This window comes from Netta rufina, assembly GCF_964035555.1.
Source record: "Netta rufina genome assembly, chromosome: 2".
Classification (NCBI taxonomy): Eukaryota; Metazoa; Chordata; class Aves; order Anseriformes; family Anatidae; genus Netta; species Netta rufina.
The window spans coordinates 116,670,072-116,695,224 of NC_140124.1; the positions used below are offsets into that span (position 1 = coordinate 116,670,072).

General features: G+C 41.0%; 1 protein-coding gene across 1 annotated transcript; it reads left to right on the plus strand.

The window, feature by feature from the left end:
- The first annotated feature begins 3,440 nt into the window (after positions 1–3,440).
- On the plus strand, positions 3,441–16,173 carry AQP4 (aquaporin 4). The gene is made up of 5 exons (XM_084307024.1): positions 3,441–3,453; positions 7,433–7,847; positions 8,758–8,922; positions 9,302–9,382; positions 11,532–16,173. Exons 2-5 carry the CDS (start codon positions 7,467–7,469, stop codon positions 11,808–11,810), a joined length of 906 nt encoding a protein of 301 aa, XP_084163150.1. The 5' UTR covers positions 3,441–3,453; positions 7,433–7,466; the 3' UTR covers positions 11,811–16,173.
- The last annotated feature ends 8,980 nt before the right edge of the window (positions 16,174–25,153 follow it).

The window sequence follows — 25,153 nt, forward strand, 5'->3', positions numbered from 1 at the left end:
CGCTTCTGAAAATCCTTCTCAAGGCTCTCCTGTGAGTGGCAGCAAGTGTCCCTTTCGCTCTGGCTACCTGCTGCCTGCTCGTGCACACAGGGCTAGCAGGAACCTGAGCAGCCTGGAGATCTCTGACCTTCCTTCAGCTGCAGCTGAGATTGGCTTGGGGGCTCAAAACACATTGGAAAAGGCAAAGACACCCAAAGACAGAGAGTGGTAGCATGTTTGGGTAAGCTTCATTCCCTTTGGAAACTGAAAGCCTGAAGTGGAGCTGAGAGAGGAGCTGAGCGAGCTGAGGAGCTTAACGACAGCAGCATAAGGAGAGCAGTCCAGGTCCTCTGGGTACAAGTGGTAAAAGAACCATGGTCACTGAGAAAACACATAGTGCTTCTAAATTATGCTGTTTTACTGTTGTTCTGGATTTTCTTTTCTCTGCTTCAGCTGAGGCAGATGTGATGGAGATGCCCAGGATGGATACCTGTGGGACTCGCCATAATAGTGAAGGGACACTGCAATTCAGCAAGGTGCCAGAGTCTACTCCAGGGAGAGTTTCTGTCTCCCTCCCTCGTATTATTTTAGCTGGAATTATCTGTGTGCACATTCCTCTCCAACTTTGGCAGAGCGCCCTCTCCTCCACAACAGACCAATCTGAAATCCCAGATCCAGCATGCTTCAACTGTCTGGGAAGTCCTTGTTCAGAAGGTGGATGTGCCTTACGTGTTGCAGCATCTTCTCGCCATGGCTTACTTTCCTAGGGAGATCTTTTATTCATGATGCCCTAAAAATGACTATGGGAAGTCGGCTGTAATGTTCAGTGAAGGAGAAGCAGAGGCATTGAGAGTTTCTGCCACGTATTTCTCCCCCTTAGACAGGGATTGAAAGTTAGCACAAATTTAAAAATTGTCATGTTCATTTGCAAGTTATTTCCTTAATTGTGTTAAGCACAGCAGCAGGAGGAATGTTGGAATGTTTCATCCTTGGGCAGAGGTCCAAACCAAGTTGAGCCAGGTTTTAAGGCGATTAAAATACATAGGGGAGGGAAAGAAGAAGGAAAAAAAAAAAAAAAAAAAAAAAAAAAAAAAAAGGAGAGAGAGAGAAATCTACATGGTCCCCCAAATCCCAAGAATGGCAAATTTATAACAAATTTATCCCTGGATGAAATGGGACTGCTTTGCTCTGTTTTTCAGTGACACCTCAAGGGATGGCTTCATTGCCCCTGTGTTTTCAACACAACATAGCCTTTTTGTTTGATCAGGGCTGGCACAGTGCAGTTTGCTCCAGGTTTGTGCCCGAAGCATTGCCTTTCTCTGTTTATGTGGTCACAACCTTTGTCTAATTCTCCAGAAGATCTATTGCAGCAAGAATGGTAGCAGTGACAGAAGTTATTAATGTTCTGGCTTCTCTATGTGGTAGGGATCTGCTCTGAGGATCACAAAGAGCAGATACGTGCTGTCTGCAAGAAAAAGAAACGTAATTATTTGTTTTGTTAAGTGAATTTTGTTTGTGAATAAACTAATGGGCCACGAGAGCCCAATCTACAAGGTGCCAAAGAACAAGTGTGTTGTCAGGGCAAAGCTGTGAAAGCAACCTCAGCCCTAGTTGGAAACAGGCAGCTCCAAAACTGGAAAGAAATCCGAGATTTCTGTGTGCACCTTTTGTGGCCTTTGGAACAACAGAGAAAAGTATTTGTTAGAAGTAGCTGTGGTACTAGAGGCTGAAATAATCAAATAATGAGTTCATCAAATACAGGTGGGAAAAGTTATGATGTGTTCAAGCAAGGGAATCCACAGGTGTTTGAAACACAGCACTAAAAATAAGTTTCTTTTTTGTACAGTAATTCCTGTTCAAAAGGCAATAGGGGTGAAAAAAAATATTTATGCAGACGAACATCCTAAATAAAGCGCTTTCACTGTGGGCGGCAACTCCTGCAGCCTTGATGTGAAAGCTTGTCTGTGAGTATATGAAGTATATGACAGGCTTATGTGCCCATATGACACTATTAGGACTTGAAGTTTCTGGAATCATTGTAACAGGCTGTGAAACTGCCTGAGAAAGACTGAGAAACCCAAATGCACCAGAGGAAGGAGCAGAGCTGTGCAGTGATGCCCGCACCCCTTCTTCGCTGAGTGCAAGATGGAAGAAAATGAAGCAAAGCTTGAAAACAAGGAAGTCAAACATCCAGCCAGCTGTTTTCCTTTGTCATCAAATTGTGAATGTCTCTTGGTTCCCTTTATGACTCTGCTCTAGAGAAGGGAATTGCAGGCAAACGTGAGAGAAACACCTACATTTGTACTTTATGATCACTTGGTATGTACCATTAACTCTGATCGGTAAGTATTTAACACACGGGCATTAGTTCTTTATTGCACGGTGTTCAAATTTGTTTAGGGCATCCTGAACTGATAGTGTCACACATTAGACTCATTTTTCACCACTGTAACTTGTTGCCTACAATCTCCTAGCAGAAGCTAAGAAAGGATTTCCATGGTTTTCCATGGTTTCCACATCCAAAGTAGTTCTTCAGCTCTTGCACTCTTTTCTAATGTGCAGAAAGATTGCCTGGCACAGCAGGTATAGCACAGGCCAGTTTATTATCACATCAGATTTTGATTCTTTCTCTGTTGCCATATGGGTGCAAGGCAATAGATTTAGTTTCTTGGTGCATGCTGTTTTAACCTGGCTTAACCCCTGAACAGCATGTTCTTTAAACCATTTTTTGTGTAACTTATGCACTGATTATTTTACTGCATTCAAAGGTCAAAGCCACCTGAAAGAAAAAGAAAAAGAAAAAGAAAAAGAAAAAGAAAAAGAAAAAGAAAAAGAAAAAGAAAAAGAAAAAGAAAAAGAAAAAGAAAAAGAAAAGAAAGAAAAAGGGATTTTATTGATACTTTGTTCCATTTTCACGCCTGCCTTCTTCAAGTGTCAAGTTCTGTGCAGTCTCTAACAAAATAATCCTGCCAGGAAACTTAGGTAACTTTATTGTTTGTCTGTTTTCTTATAGCCTAAAGGGCTGTTTTTTTCATCAGATTGTTCTCATGCTGCGGATGGAATTGGTTCCTCTCAAGGTGAGAACCACCTGAATTGCCTCACCAGCATCACAGACTAGTGTCAAGAGCTCTTTTCAGTGCCTCCCGTTAGCTTTCCACACGAGGAAAAACTTAAAAACTAACCCCTCTGCCCCTCTGGGAGCCAGCATGGTCCCGGTGAGGTACGGGGGTGTTTCAGGCACTCAGATCTCCCCACCTCAGGGCGCCTTGCACTCGATTCCCGTGAATCCAGCGCGCAGCGGGAGAAGAAACCGCAAAATCTCCGACTCCGAGCGATCTTCCAAACTGCGCAGCCCCCCCCCCCCCCCCGCCCCACCCCGCGCTAATTAATTAATCCTATTCCCACGACCGCAAGCGCCCCCTCTCCGGCGGCAGCGCCTCGAGCCCCCCCCGGGCCGTCGGGGAGCAGCAGCAGGTAGGGAGGGCAGAGATTGGGAGCCGCGCCCCCCCCCCGGTCCCCTCCCGGTCCCCCCCACAGGTCCTCCCCCGGCTCCGGCCCCGGTCCAGGTCCCGGCCCCGGCCCCCGCCCCGAGCCCCGCGCCCCCCCCGGCCGGTGCCGCAGCTCCGCGCGGAGGCATGAGCGACCGGGCGGCCGCTGAGCGCCGCGGGTGAGTGCGCGGCCCTCCGCGGGGTGCGGAGGGGGAAAAATGGAGGGGGGGCAGGGTTGGAGGAGGGGGGGAGGAAATAAAGCTCAACAGGGGCGCTGGGGAAAGTTTCGAGGGGGAAAAGGGGAGCCCCGGTGGGGATTCTCCGCGCACCCCCCACCCCCGTCCTGCAGTGCCAAGGTGGGGGGGAAGGAGGGAGGAGGGGGGTTTTGCATCATGGGGGGCTTGCAGGGAGCCGGCCCCTTCCCCGGAGGTGATATCTTTCAGTCGCCCTTGGGGTTTGAGACTGGAGGTGCCGGAGGGCTGCAAGCCGGCGCTGTTCCGCGCCCTACAACTTTTATTCGCTGCTTTTATTCGTGCGCTTGCCCCCATCCCCTGCCGCTCCCTCCCCACAAGCGGGTGCCCGGTGTCCCGGCGGGACACGGCCGGCACACGTCGGGGGGGGCTCGTTGGTGCCCCCCAAAAAGCCTCGGATGCTGCCCCAAAAGCCACCGCTCACACAGAGCTTGTGCCCCAGGCAGGGTCGCTGCAAGCCCCCCCAGCTGCTGGCCCTGCTCCCCACAAGCATAGTAGTAAGGGGAGGAAGAATTTGGTAAATGCCGTTTGACATTTGTATGGAAGACAGCATTACTGCTTACACTGCTATGGCTTCAAGCTGTAATCACACCGATGATGTCCTGGACACCAGTGCGTCCTGTCCATAGCCCACGCTCTTTTGGCCTTGATGACAACATGAGCTGTGAAACCCACCCTGCACCCTATCAGACACAGTCTACCATGTAACTGTGTGGTCTAGACTAGAGGATTTCAAGTGTATCCATAGGAATTTAATGTGTGACCAGAACACGAAAGCGTCATTCTGCTTTTCCATTTTTTATTTGTGTAAGGCAACCATGAACAACAACTCCTCCAAAAATTGTTTTGCAACTTCGATGGTAAATCTTAGTGGCTGGAAAGTCACGTTTCAGTTTTAGACCTGGCAGCCATCACCATCTCATCTCAAGGCTTTAAATTAGCTGCATGCAGAAAGAATAGTGGATGTTGGAGGCGGTGTTGATTTCCACGTTGCTTTTGGATTTAAGTGAAAACCTGGGCTCAGGGCTAAAACACAATATTAAGCTTTTATTAACAGGTGTGCAGCTTGAAAGAAAAAAAAATGCTGTGACAGCTGGGTGTTTTGCTGGGTGTTGAAATCAGGGAAAAACAGGCTGCTTCAGAAAAACATTTCTGCATTGAAAATAGGTGTTTAGATCATTAACTATCAAAGTGTGGCTGGCAGTATAGTTCTACCATTTTCATATTTTCCATGCAGTGTGTTATTGGAGAAAAATAGAAACTTTCTTTATGTTGATGAACAAGATTTGTACTTGAGTTATGCTTTTGACTTGTATCCAGCATTTTTGCATTTTCAGGGCTCTAAAAAATGACCAAATTGATTGCACGTGTTCTCACATGTTCTTATAGGGTCTAGCAGTACTAGAGGTCTGAAATCTGACCTCCTTATTTGGTAGCCTGGACAGCAGAAGTTGTGATCTACTGGATCCTCCCTCTGTTACACACGTGCGTGCACCACTGACTCCTGGGACTCCCCCCAACTGGAATGAAGCTAAATACATGGTTTTAATACCAAATACAATCTCTCTTTTCTACAAGATGAGGGGATGTTGCTGATTTGCACATCTTGCTATTCTCTGCATACAGAAAGAGACGGGTTGGGTACTCTTGGACAATGAAGTCAGGAGTCACTATATCCTTATCTCACATTCTCCAGAAACCTATGTTCCCCTAACTCTCTTCGGTGGTAGGAAATTTTTCAAAAGTCTGGGATAAAATACCATGGCTTGTGCTTTGCTTTGCAAAAGCAGGTGCAAGCTAAAGCTCAAGGAAACCCATGTTGCATCCCAACTGAGATGGGTGTGAGAGGGTAGATGAGTGCCACTTTCCTTGTCTGTGCATCCACATTTCTTTTCCATGGACAGCAGGATGTGCCTCACCCCTATGTGAAATGTTCATCTGGGACATTTCCTGGGACACCAACATCTTTTCAGCGTAGATACAGCTCCCATGTCCTCCTGAGGCCACTAAATTAAGTTAGTGAGGGAGTAGCAAGGTTGTCGAAGGTAAGCTATTGACAGTCTTTAGGTTGCAGTGAGAGTCTGGGCATAGTGTTCAAAGACAAGGATCCCCAAAAAGCTGTGTGCTTTAGCACTGGGGGAGGTAGTGAATTTGGAGCCATTTTGAACAAAAAGCCTGATCTAGGTAGCTGGTCATTAACTGGTTGTTAATATGAGTTACAAGTCCCACTCTTACAAGTCCCACTCAAAATTCAGAGTCTGTCAGATTGCTTCACAAGCACTTTACAGCCATTTTCAGGAAATAATGTAATTCTTGTTCTCATCTGAGAGTCTAGAGAACTGAGATAGAGTACAAATGACCTACCCAAAATACACAGTAAATTAGCATAAGAAATGAGACAAGGAAACAAATTATTTGCTCCAGTCACAGGATTAAATTGCCTTTCCCTAACTCTCAGCAACTGTTAAGAAATTCATGGGCCATTCTTCTTGCAATAACTTGAAAAAGCAAGGCATGCATTTTATGCTTCTTTCTGATGTAAGTGGTATTAAATATGCATTGTAGCTCAGTTACCTTAGATAACTGAGCATAAATTCATCCATCTTCCACTTGAAATTCTGTTCCCAGATGTAACAGCTGAATATTCTTTCTTTTGTTTTCTGTTTTGTTTTGTTTTTGGTTTTGGAGGGGTTGGGTTTTTTGCTTTTGTTTTTAAAAGAAGAATCTTGTTAGCATTCCTTAGAAACTCATTAAAATGCTTCCCTTTTGGCTTATTCTCCTAATTTATTAATACCACAAATAACTTTTCTTTGGTGACCCACTTTCATAGGTATCTGAGCATCTAGCAAAACTGTAACTCATCAGGAAGGCTGCGCAGACTAACACATAGCATTTCCAGACGGGAAAATCAAGACATTTCTTTCTTTACCACACACAGTAGCACACATCAAAAGTACAGAAAACATGTTTCTATTCCACTACTTAACTCTGCACCCTTGGCCCCTAAAAAGGACTTAATTGACTGCAGGATTGATTTAAAAATCAGAATTTAGGGTTTCATATATTCTCCTGGCTGAATTCAAATTTTACCCTACGTCCACAGAGAAGAAAGAGCTTTTTGCATAAATATAAATTGAAGTATTGGTTTGTGTGAGTGTTCAGACAAATAGACTTTCTCTTATAGCTCCCTAAGCAACCTCCCAACACTACACTGTTGTAAAAAACAGGGTTTGGCTAAGACACTGCTCTTTACTGAACTATTGTACCTACTTTGTGGAAACTACAGATTTGCTTAGAAAAAGAGAATGCCCACTAATCTAATGAGCATGATGTTTAACTGGCCACTGGAAGTGGTAGGGTTTTGCAGACTCTTAGGCAGGTAGAAGTCAGCTAGTGTAGAAGATTACACTTGTTTTCATTCTCATTTATTTCAAAAAAATATAAGGAGGTTCTTTGCATGAACTAATAAGCTATAGGGACAGACTTATCACAGGGGATGACTAATTAACCTGTGTATTACACCTGCAGATGCTCAAACACTGGCAGCATTTTAAGGGCAGTCTGCTTTGCCAGTGCACGCATCCATGGTTATCCCAGTCCAAGGATACTCAGCCTTGAAATCTTCCCTCCAAAGCCTGCCAGATAGCAACCCTCTAACAGGAGAACATAGGGCTTATTGCTTGACTTCTGATGAAGACTTGTTTTCCTTTTCAGTAAGTGTGGACGTCTGTGCAAGTGTGAGAGCATCATGGTAGCATTTAAAGGCGTCTGGACTCAGCCCTTCTGGAAAGCTGTTTCAGCAGAATTTTTGGCCATGTTAATTTTTGTCCTCCTCAGCCTTGGTTCCACAATCAACTGGGGTGGATCGGAGAAGCCCCTGCCTGTAGACATGGTTCTTATCTCTCTCTGCTTTGGACTCAGCATCGCAACCATGGTGCAGTGCTTTGGGCACATCAGCGGTGGCCACATTAACCCCGCTGTGACAGTGGCAATGGTCTGCACAAGGAAAATCAGCCTCGCCAAGTCGGTCTTCTACATTCTCGCCCAGTGCCTGGGAGCCATCGTGGGGGCAGGCATCCTTTATCTCATCACACCACCAAGTGTAGTGGGAGGCCTGGGAGTCACTATGGTAATCACTTCTGCTCCAGCTCCTGGAGTAGACTAACTTAGAGCCTAAGAAAATATAATCAGTGTCACACAGAATAAAGAGAGCTCAAGTAGAGATTTTAGGAGCTGGTTGGTTTATTTATAACATCTAGACAGGGTTTAAAGCTCTCCCCGGGATGGCTTTATGCAGCGCAATATCTATAGCTATTCTTTTTATAGAAGTTCTCTTTTCTATAACTTCCCCAAATCTGATGACAGCAGGTAACATTAATTTAAATACAAAATTTAAATAATATATGCATGAAATGCCATTTTCATATGGACTGGGGAGGGGAAATTAATTCTATGCCATTATGATGGGGATTGAAAAAACATCAATTTAAAATGACATACTTTTGAAATAGATTGTGGCTTAGATTTCAGCTTTGTTCTAAACTAATAAGAAATGCCATCAGTTAGCCCTGTTGCAGGACTTATTAAAAATGCACTTGAGCCGCACACTGCTTAATTTTTAATTGAAATTTAAATTAATTAAGTCAGGGCTAATTAATGAATTTATAATTGAATAGTAAATTACAGCGCTCCCAAGAAAAAAAATGGTGAAGGGGAAGTGCAGCATTTGCAAATCCCTGTGTAAAAATAAACTACACTTCTGCAGTCTAACTTTGAAGTTCTTGTTCGATGTTACTGGCAAGCTGTCTGTTGTCAGTCCAGCTGTAATTTTCCATGGCTCTCAATTTAAAAAAAAAAATAATGGCACAAGGGGGAGAAGAAGGGTGGGAATTTGTACGTCTAAAAGTTAATTTCACTGTGTAGTATTTAGGAAATCACTGAAAATACAGTTCACTGAAATATAATCAATGTATGTGGTTGCTTTCTGATTTACAAAATCACTTTTGCTTCATCTCCGGTGTTTCTTTCTCTTCTTCCAGGTACATGGAGATCTTTCCGCTGGCCATGGACTCCTGGTGGAGTTGATAATTACATTCCAGCTGGTTTTTACTATTTTTGCCAGCTGTGATTCAAAACGAAACGATGTCACTGGTTCGGTAGCTTTAGCAATTGGATTTTCTGTTGCAATTGGACATTTATTTGCTGTAAGTTAATGGCTTCTCTCAAAAAAAAAAAAAAAAAATAGAGTCTCTGTCCCATTATGTCTACTTCAGAAGTAAATGGAAACTTCTGTAGACTTTATAGCTGCTATAGCTACATAGCTGCTGTAGTCTTTACAGGTCCATGCCAAAAAAAAATTTGAAAGTAGCAGGAGGGTCCTCTTGGGCTGCTGCATCAGAGATTTCCTGCCTGTTCGCATGATGGCTTTGTTAATTTTGTGATGAGACTCTGGAGAGTGACACTATGTACTGTCAGGATTAGATGTCTTGCAAATCCAGGGTGTCCCATAGTGCAAGGAATAAAAGAAATTAAATGACTATCTTTAAGACTCTAATAACAGGCAATATTTTTTCTCTACTTTAGATCAATTACACCGGTGCCAGTATGAACCCTGCTAGATCATTTGGGCCTGCTGTCATCATGGGGAAATGGGAAAACCAATGGGTAACTCTTCTTTCATGCTTCCTTCACCCTAGCAACAAATAGCTATCAGCATTTTTTCATACATCATTTGCCTTTAGCTGTCTATCCTTGCACATCACATAGAGGCTATTGCTGACAGGTGCTGACCTGCCACGTGTTTTGGTATAATCATTCTCTTCTCCTGGAATTGTAATGTGGTACACAGCACACTAGAATAGCATCTTGCTATTCAGGGGGCATTTTGGGGAGGTAGTAGCTTTGGTAGAAAGGAAATCATACAAAAAGTTCAAAACAATAAAAAGCAATCCAGCAAGATGGAAAGAATCGAACTGTTAGAAAGAAAAAAAATCCTCCAAGGCAGATTGCAACCCCCCCAGTCGTGTTGATGAGAAGTTATGGAAGTAATTCTGTTGGCTTCATGTCTCACCTGGCTGTACAGCAAAGTCGGGGGCAGAGATACACATTGAGAGCAGGGACCCTCTGTGATCTGTTTCCAGGGGGAGAACCTGTCTTTGCACATGCCCACGCTGAGAGACGAAGGGGTTGCAGCCTGGTCTTTACAAACTAGACCAGATGTTACCTGCTTTTATTAGAAAGCATCCCCTTAACTGGAAGTACTTGTGCAGGAAACAACTTGATAAACAGATTGTGAGTGACACAGTTATTTTTTATAGCGTCCCACTACTAAACTTATCAAAAAACAGTTAATGTTTTATAGGGAGAGATGGATTGCAGCTCAGCCTCCCCTAATTAAAGATAGGGAAAGCACTTCCAGGGACACTTTCAGTACTAACTGTAAGAGTTGCATATTACAGTGTATACAAGGATTTTCTTGATTTTTAAAGTATGGAGCCCACACTGCTCCCACTGCAACTAACAACAGAGATAGCATGGTCTTCGGGCCCTGAGGCTCCAGTTCTGCAAACATAATACCATGTGTAACTTTGCTCCCAAGAGTTATCCTATTGAGGCAGATCTACTCACTTATCAGTGAATGGCTTGTTCATATGAAAAAACTGCTATAGTTTTTCACAAGATTAATTATTCATACTCTGAGGGAGCCTGTAATTTACAACTAAAGCTGTAAATAATAAACAAATGTACTATGTAGAAACTTGTAGGAGAAGCTTATCTGTTGTCCTGGTCGTTTGGAAAGATAGCTGTTTTCTCCTCCTTCAGAGCGGTGACATTAGCATGTCATTAAGAGAAGTCAGTGGGCCTCTGCACCTACTAATGTTACAGAACTGCTCCCTGTTGTACTGAAATAGCTACCCTACAAAATGGTGTGTGTCATTTGCATTCAGTTATACAAATTAGATGATCAGATAGATGGCTGCCTGTTGGGTTCTGCAGGATAAGAAGTCAAATTTGGACTCTTGGAAATGTGAGTCTGAAATATTGTAATAGAACTGCTTGCATATATGCATTAGGATAGGTTTTGTTTCCTTATAAGTTGATCATCATCTTTGGTGAAAATGTAGAAAGAAGATGTTTTCTACATTGATATTTATTTTGTGTGTCACCTGGCAAACAGCACAGATATGTTATCTACAGGTGGAAAATAACCAATGAAAATTTAGAGAAAGCTTCTTGGAAAGAGGTGGATCGATAAAAGTTGACAAAAACATTTATCTCTGAGGATATGGGCTTGGTTCTCAATCACCTTACTCTTGCTAGTTTAAAAGAAAAGCAGAAATACTAGGGAGTATTGCTGAAGTGGACAAAATACCTGTGAGAGAAGAGAGACTGAGAGAAGGAGGCAAAAAAAAAGAAAAAGGCTACATGGAACTAATGCTGTTAACTGCCTAAGAGACTGACTCTTGACCTATTTCATACATCAATTTAGAGAAGTCATCTCACTGTTGAGCTCCAGGTCACCACCTGCGAAACTTAGTGTTCTTAACTAGAACCTAGCACTTCTCTGCCTCATAATCTGGTATGTGGGCAGACAGAAGAAGAAAAAAAGAAAACTCTTTTTACAGGTCATGAAATCCAGTGAATGATATGACCTTAACTTCTGGAAAACAGAGTTGTTTTAAATGATTGGGCTAGAGCACGTCACATAAAGTTTTCTGAGTGAAGCCTGTAGTGACATGATTTCCTCTGAGATCCTGGCTTCTTTCTTTGCTGTAGAGCTTAATGCCTATGTTTTTCCCACCTCTCTTTGTAGGTTTACTGGGTGGGACCAATAATCGGAGCAGTCCTTGCTGGTGCTCTTTATGAGTATGTCTATTGCCCAGATGTTGAACTCAAACGCCGTTTTAAAGATGTCTTCAGTAAGGCTACCCAGCCATCCAAAGGGAAATACACAGAGGTGGATGATAGCAGGAGCCACGTAGAGACCGATGACCTGATCCTGAAGCCTGGCATAGTTCACGTGATTGATATTGACCGGGGTGACGACAAGAAGGGAAGAGATCCGTCCAGCGAGGTGCTGTCTTCTGTATGACTAGCAAGGAGCACTGAAAGCAGAGAGCAGCCTGCTAGCATGTCCACAGATATCCTTCCACCTATTAAAGAAACAGATCTCCTCTAAACTGAGCATCTAACATTTCTTAAAAGATATGGTGTGGGCAGCTGCATGGTAGTGGCATCACCAAACCATACATCTGCTTGGTTGGAATATTAAGCCTTCACTACAATTACAATTCCCCATGAATTATTCCAAATTAAGAGTTGTCCCGACTGTTTTCATTCCCTTCTTTCTGGAACAACCCCAAAGTCCAAAAAAAAAAAAAAAAAAAAAAAAGGAGTTGAAAGCATTCTCCTTTAATAAATCAGTCAATAATGAGATGAAGATAGAGATGTTTAACATTCAGATTGACAGTTAAGACATATCAGGAAATGCCTATAGACACGAAGACCTACTTATCAGATTGTTCTTCTGACACTTAATTGGCTGTTGTCAGCTCTCATTAGAATGTCTTATCCATTAAGCTTTCTCTGCAAGGTTCAGGGAGAGCATCAATAGTATTTAAGAGTTCTATCCAAAGTCAAGCAAAGGAATATTGTTTCCACTCACATAGATCGCTATTGCCTTGCAAACTACCTCTGAAAAAAAATGGTATTTTAATAGGTTTTGAAAAAAATTCTATCAACCCATCAAATTTCACTCATATGATTTCCTGTATAAATATATTACCTTCATCTCTTCCCAGGAGTAAATGTGCTGAAATTGAATGTTGAAGTCTACCATAATACGGCTGCAAAGCATTTGACTGTACTTCATGCTCGCCCATGTCATTGTCTGTCTGGTGAAACATTCTCCTGGGGTTTGACTATTGACCATTTAGTGGCAGCAGACTTTCAAGGTCATGCAAAGAATATAAAGGCTTTCCTGTTACTTAATAACTCAAATAAGAGATATCAGAAGAAAAGAAGGCATATCTGTTTTCAGTGCACTTGTTCAAATACAGATTTCCGTGCTAATTTATGTAAACTAAAGGTTTAAATTACTTACCTACTTTCTTACAAGATGGTTGGAAATCTGGGGTTTTTAATTTATTAGTAATGTAGAGGGTTTTTAACTTTTAACTGTATTGAAACACTGATTGGGAAATATTTTTTTATAACAGATGATAAAAATATGACTGCTTTTGGTTTTCTGTTGTAGCTGATGCCTAACTAGTTGAACAAGATCCTTGCTTGTTCCACTGCTCGTGCAGTCTTAATTAAACCTCCAGCACCTTCACCAGCTTCTTTATTTGTTGTTAGGAAAAGATGCAAGCACTTGCAGGGTTGTTTTTTTAGGGGGAAAGGGTCATGAAATATTTTCAGTAATCAGTCTTTCCCTCATAGAAGTATTTTGATAGATATAATCACCCCAACAAGACATTTTATAAAGATTGTACTGACTTACTGCTTTTGCTACTGATCAGTGGTTTTGAGTTTTACAATATGCAGCAGCCAAGCAGTCAGGAGCATTACATTATTACTGTAATTGTATAGTTTTATTTTGAAATTGAAAAGCTACTCCTGCCTACTTAGCAATAAGAGGGAAAAAAAATGCATTAGTCCTGACAATGGGCTGTAATAGACTCTTTGGCTCTTTGACATACTCTACATGCAATTTTTATTACAGGGAATGAGATGTTTCTAGCGAGATAATAAACCACTGCTAAACTCAAGTCTGTGTACTTTGATCCAAGGGCAATTCTACTATCCCAGCTCACCAGCACTGTGTAGCCCCAGCATATCCTGCTGTACTGTTCTCCTAGTTTCACACTTTCCTTGCCTTAAAAAATATGGTAGAGAGTGGCACAAGCTCCCTGCATTGAGCATGAGATTTGTGACTCCTCCATGCACTGCAGTTGGGCTACAGACTTCCTCTGCTCCCCTGGGACACAGCACGTAGCTCATGTGTGCAGGTCAGGGCTTCCTTGGGTGACCCTGGAACAGCTCTGCTTTGTGCTCACAAGTCCTCTCATTCTCTATCATGTACCTGTGTGGAGTCTGGTAAAACAGATGATATTTGTCCCTAGCTGTGCCTCTGACACAGCAACAGCATCACACTTCAAGGGCTTGAGTATAGTTAGGGAATTGCTTGGCAGACACAATGTCAGATCACAGATAAGAGCCAAGCAGGAGCTGAGTAGCACTGGTAAGGAGCTAAGCCACAGCAAGGACTGAGTCTCCTGGGGAAGGGCAGGTGTTTGGATTCCTGTATGCTTCTCCTCAGATAGGTAAACATCATGCTAAATAGATTCAATCAGAAAGATTAAAACTCGTGTGTTTTTTTTGTATGTGTGTGTAGGCATTTGTTCTGACTTTATTGGTTTGTTTTGTTTTATTTCATTTTGTTTCATTTTGTTTTGTTTTGTTCAAATGCTGTGTTTGTTAAAGGGACACTTTGATTAAACATTTTGCATGGATTAAGCAGATAAAATGAAGAGAGTAACACACATAGCACTGGTGGATTGTTAGGAAATTTTTTACATTTTCATATTTAAAAACACTCCTTAGAAGCTCATTTATGAAGTGAATTTTGCATGGTACTGTATTATTTAAATAAGAAACTGTGATTTGTTTTATGCTTGAGAGTCCTTTACACAAATGGCATGATACTTTTCTCCACCCAGCCTGATTCGACTGCTGAGGATAGCATAACAGGAGCATGGCGCTAGCCAATTCAATTGGGAGGATTTTTTTTCCTTGGAACACACTTTTTTTAACAAAGTGTGGATACCACTCAGAGCCAGTCCTGGGAGAGCACCTCGCTCAACAGGAGTATTGGACATAAGATGCCGAGACTCCTGAAAAGATCAGGAGAAAAAAGGAAGCTGAAGTAAAGAGACCATTAGACCATAAAGGATGTTGCCATGCATTGGACAAGCGAAATATGGTAGGCCTGCTCCTGCTCCCATGGAATGAGACTCGTGGTTAGGTTTGTCGTTAACTACAATGGAAATGATCCTGAGCTATTTAGGGGTTTGATGGCTTCTGTCATGGACTTCGCTGTAGTTTTTCCAAAATAAGAGCTTTTAGTCAAGATAGTTATTTCTGGAAGGAGATACATTTGACTTTAGGTTTATGACCCACCCTTAAGTAAATTTTTAGGTGTATGTGCCACCAAAGCTGGCTGTACCCCACAACAAGAGATCACCATTTTATGTGATGATCACCATTTATGTAAGGGAATGTCACACTTCAGCATCCCTTACGACTTAGCTTTAAAATGCAGGGATATGTGCTTTTCTAAGTTATTGCACAGTGGTATCATCATCATAAAATAGTAAAATTTTGTTAAATAATAGACTAGCATGATCTTTTCATGTATTGGAAATAAAGTATTTATTGGTTTATGTTGGTTGATAAATATCACAGTAAGTTTGATGGGCATTTCACCATTAGTTTGGGTTCCTAAAAAAATATGGATGAGTCTTACTCCTTCATGATGGCACAGTTCTTTAAATATTGTTATATATTCATAATATTTAATCACTGGACATCAGAAAAAAAAGGGATGAAAGTTAAAGGTGGTTACACAGAGTCACACAAATATCTTTCAGGTTGCACCATTTCCAAGGCGTTTATCAGCCAAATTCTAAATATTCTCATGAAAGAAGAAATAAATAATAATAATAAAACAAGATTCCTTCAGCATTTTGAGTTGTCATAAGCTTTCTCCTGTTAAAGTGTATGTAAATTGTACCTTTTTTTTTTCATTCAGTGGAAGCAGGAGCAAGACACGTCTCATATGCAGTGTTTAGGCTTGTCACATATATTTACACATGATTTTTTCAAAATGAGTTTTATTTCTGATTATTAATTAGCCATGGTACCTGCACAAAAAGCTAAACAGCCTTCAAATAGGATTTCCACCTTTCTAGTGCTTGGCAACAGAGCAGTTGCTGTTGTGCCCTGCAACATTTTATCTTCAGTCTGTGTAACACATGCAGGATATTATGCACCATCCAGTATTTATAATCTAAATAAAATATGTGAAAATTTATGTTGTGAACCTTTTTGTCTAAGGTGAGAGAAGAGAACACCATACAAAATTTGTCTCAAATCGACCTATGTGTGTATCTTAGTTTCTCAAGGACTTACTAAACAGATGTGATGCAAATTCAGACTGAATTACTTGTTACACGGTTACTTACATGATCTAAATCATACTGATGCAGTCTCTGTAATTTAAGACAAATGAGGTAGAGCAAACTAAGCACAAGGATTTTTCCACAAGACTGCTTATTGTGGTAATGTTAGTCACCATGGTATCAGAACTAATGTTATAGGACTTAAAATTTCCTTATGTTACATTTGGAATAATCTACTGAAAAATACACTGTGAAATAATATATGATTTTCTGGTTCCCACTTGTACTCTACTGTATCTCACACTACTGTTGCAAATAAATTACCTGTTTAAAAAAAAAATAAAGTAAAATATCATTTGGTCATTGAAAGCATTCAACGGTCCTAAAGATCACAACCAAAACATAAGAAAGAAAAAATAATCCAGAAAATTGAGTATGCCTAAGAGGAGCCTGGAATTGTGTGTGTGCAGCTGAGAATGAGTTATTTACTGTAGAAAAGATAAAATCTGTCAGTAAAGAGATGTGATTGCAAAAGGTATAATATCTTTACGCAAACAAGGTAAACCAACTAGAGCAAAAGTTTTGCTGGTGTACATACACCACCGATTGTGCCAGATGGGTTTAAAACTCATGTGGAATAATGGAGAGCTAAGGTTTTATACAAGTGATAGCAATGATGCAGGCACTTCAGAGCCCTTTTGCTATTGCATGGGTTTTGAGACCAAGCTCCCATGAGGAGCTTCAACATGAGGCAGCATCAACATCAGGTCCTGTAGGGATAATGTTCTTTGTTGTCTGTGCCCTTACTTGGAATGCAAAGTTTAGCTCCTAAAACATGTATGACACTAATGCAGAGAGTTCTTTACAATTATTAATATGAAAACCCATCACCTGGGGGAACACCTAATCAGCAGGAAGAGCTGAGAGCAGACTCATACCTGACACTTTGCACTTTCAGAGATTTGGCTCTTGCCTTCAGCTGCTGCAGAGGTAGCTTCAGGGATATCTCTCAAGGGGCTGAAGTGTGTATGTGGCTGTGTGTGGCATATATCTTACTACACCTTACTGAAATGGGCTCCCAGGACAATTTAGGCAGAACTAGACATTATTTTGTGGTCACAAACAGGCAGGAGCCACTTTGACATTTTGGGACTATCTCAAAAGAGGAGCTAACAAGAAATGATGTAGCTGCCTCCAGGGTTAGGACACAAGAGTCCTGGGAGGGACAGTAGAACAGCAGTGTAGGCAAGGGAGAGCTTTGTTTTATAGCTCTCACTGACGCTGTGGTGTCAGAGGATAATGGTCCCTATCATACGAGGACTTGCATGTAGGCTTGTGGGATCACACCAGAGCCACTGAACATCGTACTGCATCATACCAGGTGAGTGATATCCTCACTCTGAGCATCAGTGGGAACACAGGCTACAGCAGGAAACTGCAACTGTGGCCCAGCTGTCTTCTTAAAAAGAGAACTGAGAGTGTAGATACTCCCAATATCAGCTTCCTTTTGAACCTTCCTTTCACTTTAGAGTCCCTTATCTGTTGCAGATTGTGGTGCATTGCAAATGTTATAAGCTGCTTAATTTATATCAGCCTGATAGCTTTTATCTTAGCTATTAATTTCTTTTGACCTCTCTTACCTCATTAGAAAAGCAATCCTTACAAGTACAAAGACTGTGGAATAATCTAGCTAAAAAAGCAGTTGCAAGGTTCTTTTGAAAGGCAAAAGGAACTTATATTATTTGTCTCTCACCTTGTGGTGTAAGACATGCAGAGGCAGAGGCTTTCTTTAGGGCTCGATGGGCATGCCTGGCAAACATGGTTCCCAGCCACTCTTCTCCACTCACCACAGCAATGGCCTTCCTCTGATGTTTCATTTACACTTCTTTTTTGATATGAATCTTCATATAATGCTCTGGAACTCACAATATGTATAAAAGTTTATATTAGTCTACTCTGTAAGTGTGAAAGTGTGTACATGAAAGTGAGCTGCACAAAAATGAGCAACTGGATTTACTCCTGGGAAAGGACAAGATCAGTGGGTAAATCTGTGGGAGGTTGGCTGCCATTTGAGATTGCTGCATGCTCCACTGAGATCCCAATGACTCATTTATTTCCAGTTATTTCTGAGACATATGGATTTCAGCCTGAAGAAGGGTCAGGGCTGTCTCCTACTGCCATGGACTGAATTGGGTTCTTCTGCTCTTCCTTCCAAGGATCAGCTGTCACAAGTTGTTTTTTTCCACACATGAAACATTCAAAAACTGTTTTTCTTACACATTTTGGAACCTTCTAGCATTAGAAATATTTCACCATTATCCTATTCTACCTTACAGTTTGCCTCATTTCTTATGTAGGGATTGTTGCTTTCCTTTGGACCAGCAGATCTCAGGGCATTAGAGATACATTAATTTTTCTCAAAGATTCCTTTGATAATTCCAGATATCTCCAATTTTTTTTTTCTGTTATTTAATTACTTCCATTTGCGTGGTATCTCAGTGTCTAGCTGCCTAGTGATCACATCTTCAGATCAGAATGCATGTTGATTTGGTTTGGTTTTATTCCCTGCCTTCCCAGCAGGATGAGCTCATCAGAGCTGGAGCTTAGTCTTCTGAGCATCCTCCCCTGAGCTTCTTCAAGGGGCTGCTACCTCTCCTTGGTCTTGTGGCCACTCTCTGCATGTGGCAGCAGAGAAGCCTCAAAGGGGTGCTTATTATTTGCCTTGACTTGCCAGAGCTGTACAGTACTCGGGGTAAATCTTGCCTTATCTTCACAGAAAAGACAAAGTTAGTTTGCACCAGCTGAACCCAGTCTTAGAGAATTGCAGTAAACAGGGACCCAGCAAGGAAATAATCAATTCTGAAAGATTGGATTTGGGCTTGTAGCAAGTCCCTGGGCTCCGATTTGGAAGAAAAACATCAATAGGGAAACTGGAACAATGGTAGATTGGCCCTGTAAGTTCTGAACATATGCACATGAATATCCAGTAAGAAAAAACTGAATGCTTCATGATTAAACATGACAGAGTAGGGACAAAATGAACTCTGGAGATCAGAAAGACGTACATAGATGTTGGACTCTGCTTGCCCACAGGTATAGCTCCAGAGAAACAGCTGCACAGCATCTTCTCAGAGCTGAGTCAGACCAGCTGTACAGGCTAGGATGCACACAAACACAAATGTTTCAGACACAAGGCTTTTTTGTTTTTTACCCTCCTTCCACAGCTGCCCAGCACAGTTCAGATTTACTGGAGGCAAACATTGCTGGGGCATAAAAGCAGAAGCTTCTGTGGCCTCCAGACTAAAATGAGAAAAGCTTTGTGTCCTCCAACCTCTTCACTTTGAAAAAGCCCAGCAAATACCATGGAAGGAGCTTTAACAGAGAAGGTCAAAAAGTTCATCTGGATCCCTCAACATCCTAGTCATTCCTGGGGCTATCCTTAGAGTACTACTCCTTAGGTTAAATTATTGCTGTGTAAATAAAATATCCCCCAACTCCTTGTACCACTAGCCTTTCTGAGTTAGAATAAATACCCTTTGGATGAGTGCAGCTGAAGAACATCTAAAGTTTATATATAGCAGCTATTGCTATTGTGTCTGAATGGTGAGGAAAAGGTCAAATCAAAATTATTTTATTCTCTCCCCAGTTAGAAAAAATTATTCGTCTGCTTGTATTTGTGTGGGAGTTTGGTCTTTTTTCCTCTTATCTAACTATGTTCCTTTCAGGATATCCATGCTATATTTTACCTCTTCTACAGGTTGAATCCTCAAACATTTTATAAAATTAAGTAGAACACTTCATTTTCTCATCTAGTGAAACCTTTTGTTATCCTATTTATTTATTTACTTTTTTTTTTTTTTTTTTTTTTCAAATATCCTCACTGGAGGGTGTTTTAACTTTTCTAGCTGATTGAGATCTTTGCTTTGCAAGACCTGGTGGCACTTTCCATCACATGGTCTCCATTTCTCTATATTTTCTGCAGAGACAGTTGTCCCTTCAGTGAAGACCCTATGGCAACTGCTGAGGTTTTTTACAATGAAGCTCCAAGCATACAAATTACTCATTCAGATCCTTCTTTTTCTTGTTTTTTTTTTTTTGTTGTTGTTGGTGGTGGTGGTGGTTTTTTGTTTGTTTTTTTGTTTGTTTGTTTGTTTTGATTTGTGTTTTTCTTTCAAGATGGTATTTTCCATAATAAAACACACAAAGTCTCCATAAACTTAATTTCATGATGAACCTGAATTTTTCCTAAAGTCTTACCCTCTTATCAATTTTTCCAACTTCTTGTTAATTATTTTGAACTTAACATTAAAACCTGCATATCTGAGAGAAGTTATTGAGTAATGTTTGTGTTTCCTGTATTCCATTCCATTTGTTTCATATTTTCAGTGTTTGAGGAGTCAGTAGCTTTTGTGACAAGTATGCATAAACGTTTTGTAAAGGAAGAAGGCTCATATTCTGGCAGATGTAAGTGGATTAACTGGAGTCTTAGGTACTGGAAGAAGCCTGAAAAGCTGCCATTTTGTATCTTTGCAAACAGAAATTTTAGTCAATAGTCACAGTTTCAGTGAGAACTGAAAATATATAATTCAACCATGAAGTGAAAATCTAGATACTGAATTCAGCTCTGCGGTCAGTGGATGGAAAATCCAAATCATACCTCTCAGCCCTGGGAATGGCTTCCAAGAGATTTTCCAAGTACAAAAAAAAAAAAAAAAAAGCCTTGTACGGTTTGGGGCTCAAGCATTTCAGCTGATACAACTACTTAATGATTTGAAGTTTCTTTTGCCTAAGAGCAGAAGTACTGCCCCTTCAGAGTGTCTCCTTGGGCAGAAGATGGAGAGAGAGATGGACTTCACATATCTGAACTCACCTGTGAGTTTAACACAACAGCAGAAAATTAGACATGGGGTTTGGCATTGCCAGTTAATGAGGAGGCAAGCTGAGGACACGCAGAGAAGGGAACAAGCACTTGGCAAATCTAGAAATGACCTGTGTTGCTCCAGGCTGTTCCCCTGACAGCTTCTATAGAGCCATGGATGCAAAGTTCCTCCCTCCACATCCAAGAAAGTATGTGGTAGAAAAACCTAAATAACAATAGCTTTTCCAGCTCCCAGAAGGAAATCCTGTAGCACCCCATAGCTAAAACAGCTTTCGAACACTAAATTATGCAGTCCTAGGAAATGTTTAAAACTATTTTACAATTACAATTTTATATTCATATATAATTTTAACATTTAAAATTACATATATATGTTATATAAATATGTGTCTATATGTATATCATATATGTGCATATATTATAAATAGTTAAGCAGTCTTGAAGTGCTCTGGGTACCATCATGTTTTAATGGTAAACTTTAACAAGGAAGATAAAGCAGGCAGCCTGACACCCATAGTTCTTTTCTGAACATTGTTATTTTCTCTCTTATGAGTGTTAACATTTCTACAGCCAACATGAAGTGTTTATTCTGCAGATAAATCTGAAAATGGGAGACTTTACTCTCACGGTTGTTACAGGGACAGCATTTTCCACATGGTTTGATTTGACATGAAGCTACAAATGTTCTGTGTAAATATCAAACTGTAAAATACCAGCACTGAGTAAAAGTAATACAGCTTGCTTTTGCTGAAATCTGATGGTTTTCTTGTCTGCTTTGTACCTTCTTGAAAGCAAAGCCAGGTCAGGCATCACTTCCCATGATAGCAATAGGTCTTACCAGACCCTTTCGTTCAGAACATCACCAGAACCAATCTATTACAGACATTTATTTTCTTGTGGGTCCTTCTGTCTGCCTGAAGCACCTTTGGTGATGACAATCCATTGACAAAAATAATGACAAGAATATTTATTTTGTTTATTTTTTTATTTATTTTTTTTTAACAGACCAAACTTTACTAGTGAGTTTGATGCCTATAACATAGGCATGTCATTTCCTCAAGTCAACTATTTTTCTTCTGCAGGCCTACATACGAACCTAAAGGAAAGATGATGCCAAAATTACTATCTTGATAATATAATTATGCATTATGGCTGTGCTTCCCCTGTCACTCCTTAATGTCAGCAGCAGGGCTGTAGAAACCAGCTCAGCCACAGGTATAGTGTCTTTATGGCTGATAACATGAAGCTTCCTTCCTCTTCCTCCCTGTTACCATTTATCCTGACTGAGGACATTGCAATGGGTGGTCTGATATTTCTCAGCTGCCCCAGACTCATGAGTTTGAGCTTAAGGTTGAAAGACAGAGTTAATGAGCACCTTGAGGACATGTAGTTGCCTTCCACACACACACACCTGGAGTACTGCATTCAAATCTTGTGGCCGCCAGCACTAGAAGGGCATGGAGATGTTGGAGTGAGTCCAGAGGAGGGTCACAAGGATGCTCAGAGGGCTGGAGCACTTCTTCTGTGAAGACAGACTAAGGGAGCTGGGGTTGTTCCCAGCCTGGAGAAGAGAAGGCCCTTAGGAAACCTTATGGCAGCACTGGAACAAGTTGCCCATAGCAAGGGGGATGGAAATAAATGATCTTTAAGCTCCCTTCCAACCCAAACCATTCTATGATTCTGTGATTAAATAGGGAGAGAAAGGAAAAGGCAAGCAACGCTTGTGTCTCCTTAGTAAAGACAAGAGAAGGAGACGAGATTTGTAATGACATTAGGAAAGTTTTACAGTAACTTATGTGCCAAATCCAAAACATTAGCATTTGTGCACTAGGCCTCAGAATCAAAACAGTCTCTTTCTGAAGTCAGATGAGTTTTAAATTATTTTTATTTTTTAAACCTTGTGTGATCATCTGTTACAATCGTGAGAGCTGGAAATTTCATAATCTGAGACTCCAGGTCTTAAAGAATAACCCCAGACTGATAATGAAGACTTTACTAGTAGTTTTGTTATTATACACTTGCTCTAGCTCTTGATTTTTAATGATGTTGTGCCCTGTAACAAATGAAGCAGGTGAAGTGTCTCCACTGGGAGTGACTCAAGGATTAAATGCTGTCTGGAAATAGGGGTGGTTATCCTTCTCACAGTACTCCATGGGAGCTCAATAAACCCCACCTCTAGACAGCTCAAAAAAGCTCAAAAAAAAGTGGCCTTGTCTCAGACAGTGTAACCATGAAATGCCAGAAATGCTGCAGCAGTGGTGTTGGTTGCCTCTGTACAGTGTGATCCTGCTAGCATAAATTGTCTATGGGAAAAACTGTTCGTGTTAAGGATAAATATTGTTTTAAAAACAGATGGTAAGATAAAGAGCATGAAAGCAATCACTTCAAAGACATTTCATGGCACAGTGTATCTCATATTAAGAGCTTCACATTAGGAATCACACTGTATTTCAGTCCTTTTGATTCAATTTGTTGGCCTGACTAGTCCCTCAGAACATTCCTTATGTGACCCTCAGAACTTCTGTCAAAATCCAGTTGTGAGCCAATCTCATAAGGGAGGCAAGAGTTTATGCTGCTAATTAGTAAGGCCAACTAAAAGATGAGCTCACAGTCCCAGAGGCATCAATAAATTGTTCTAATCTCTGTTAAGAAATGAGATCTCCTTTTTATGCTGGACTTCACCTACTCAGTCAAACTAATGTATGGAAACAAAGCTGTAATGCTGTGCTGCAAGAGTAAGTCAGTATCCTGTCCAATGACAGTGAAAATAAATTATTCAAATAACAAAATGATGTGCTGTAGAGTCCTCATTACCAGAACTAAAGTTAGCCAATTGAAGTGTCCTCCATAAAGAAGCCAGGCTCCTTGGAAGAAGCAAAACTCTTAAGCGTAGGTGCCAGACCTCCAGTCCCAGAAGACTGCAAGTCATTCCCTCTATCATTGACACAGGCAAGAAGAATTTTTCAGCATGCTTGCTTTTAACAATTAAATTTCCCTACTAGTATAGGCACAGTCTATGCTGTCCTGTATGCATTTCTAGCCATTTTAAGCCATTTTAAAATTCGGTTTAAGCCATTGCTTTTCATGTAGGCTACTGTTGAGATCACTTACTGTGCCAAAGGTTGATATAGTGCCAGTGTTCCTATGACTGGCAATTGCCACTAGGGGACTTCATCATGGAGTGGGACATGTTTGCACAGATATAGTGGGAGAGGATTATTCCTACATTTTGCTCCAGATTACCCATCTCTTGCAGACTCTGGAACAGAGCAAGTGCATGCTTCTCAGTGGAAGGCAACCTTGGCTAAGCAGTGTGTGACGATTATTTAAACCAAGCTGACAGAGTTTGTACAGATACCTTTGAAGCCCATTCACATGATTACTCCTAAGGGTTTTGCTCAGGAGGCAGCAAGGAGACAAGCACATGAAAGTGATGTCTGTGACTCTTAGACTTTTTTACAAGAGGACTTCTGATGGTCAGCTGGATAGAAAACCAACATGCAGAGTGTGCTGACAATATGTGACATCTGCAAGCACTGTTACCCAATTATTTTTAGGGGACTCCTGTTTAGAATATTAATGCCATAATACTTGAAAGTAGATAGTTTCATCTTCTTGACAGCAACCAGGCTGACAACATTGTACAGCAGCAGTGGTGTTTCTACCAATCAGAGATGTGGTAATAGCCTTGTCAAATTATTTAGGAAGGCTGTGGGTTTTACTCCTTGATGTTTATCACTTTTCATTACACGATATTCTGTACCAGCAGGTCAGATTTCCATTATTAGGAGTTAACTGTAGTATGATAACCTGGAGGTCAGGGCTTCACTGTACTAGGAACTGCGCAAGTATAACAAAGAAATGATCTCTGTCCCAGAAGCCTGGCCTTCATACTGTAGGGCTATTGGCTGGAGTGGGGATAAAACAAACAGCCCTGGGGAGCTGAGGGAACTCAAAACAATGCAGAGGCAGCCAGGAAAACAAGGATCGCATCAAACCAGGTGTGACCTGCAGGAGATTCTCTTCAACTTTCTGAAATGCCTCACTAACACAAGAAATCTTCCACTAGATTGTACTGATAGAAATGTGTATAAATTGTACTTATTCGACATATATGTGTGTTTGATTTGTGTTTCAGATATACATTAGAATTTGGTATATTTCCTGACTTTCTACAAAAATGAAAGTAAATGACACAGAATATATGTGGACTTACTGTTGAAAGAAAAAAAAAAAAAAAAAAAAGTATCCTCTATCAAGCAGTATTTTGATACAAAGGTATTTCTTCACTAATGTGAAGAATTCCTGAATACTTTCTGGATAATTATCATAGTTACTGAGTAGGGAAAAAACTACTAAGTCCATCTAGTGTAT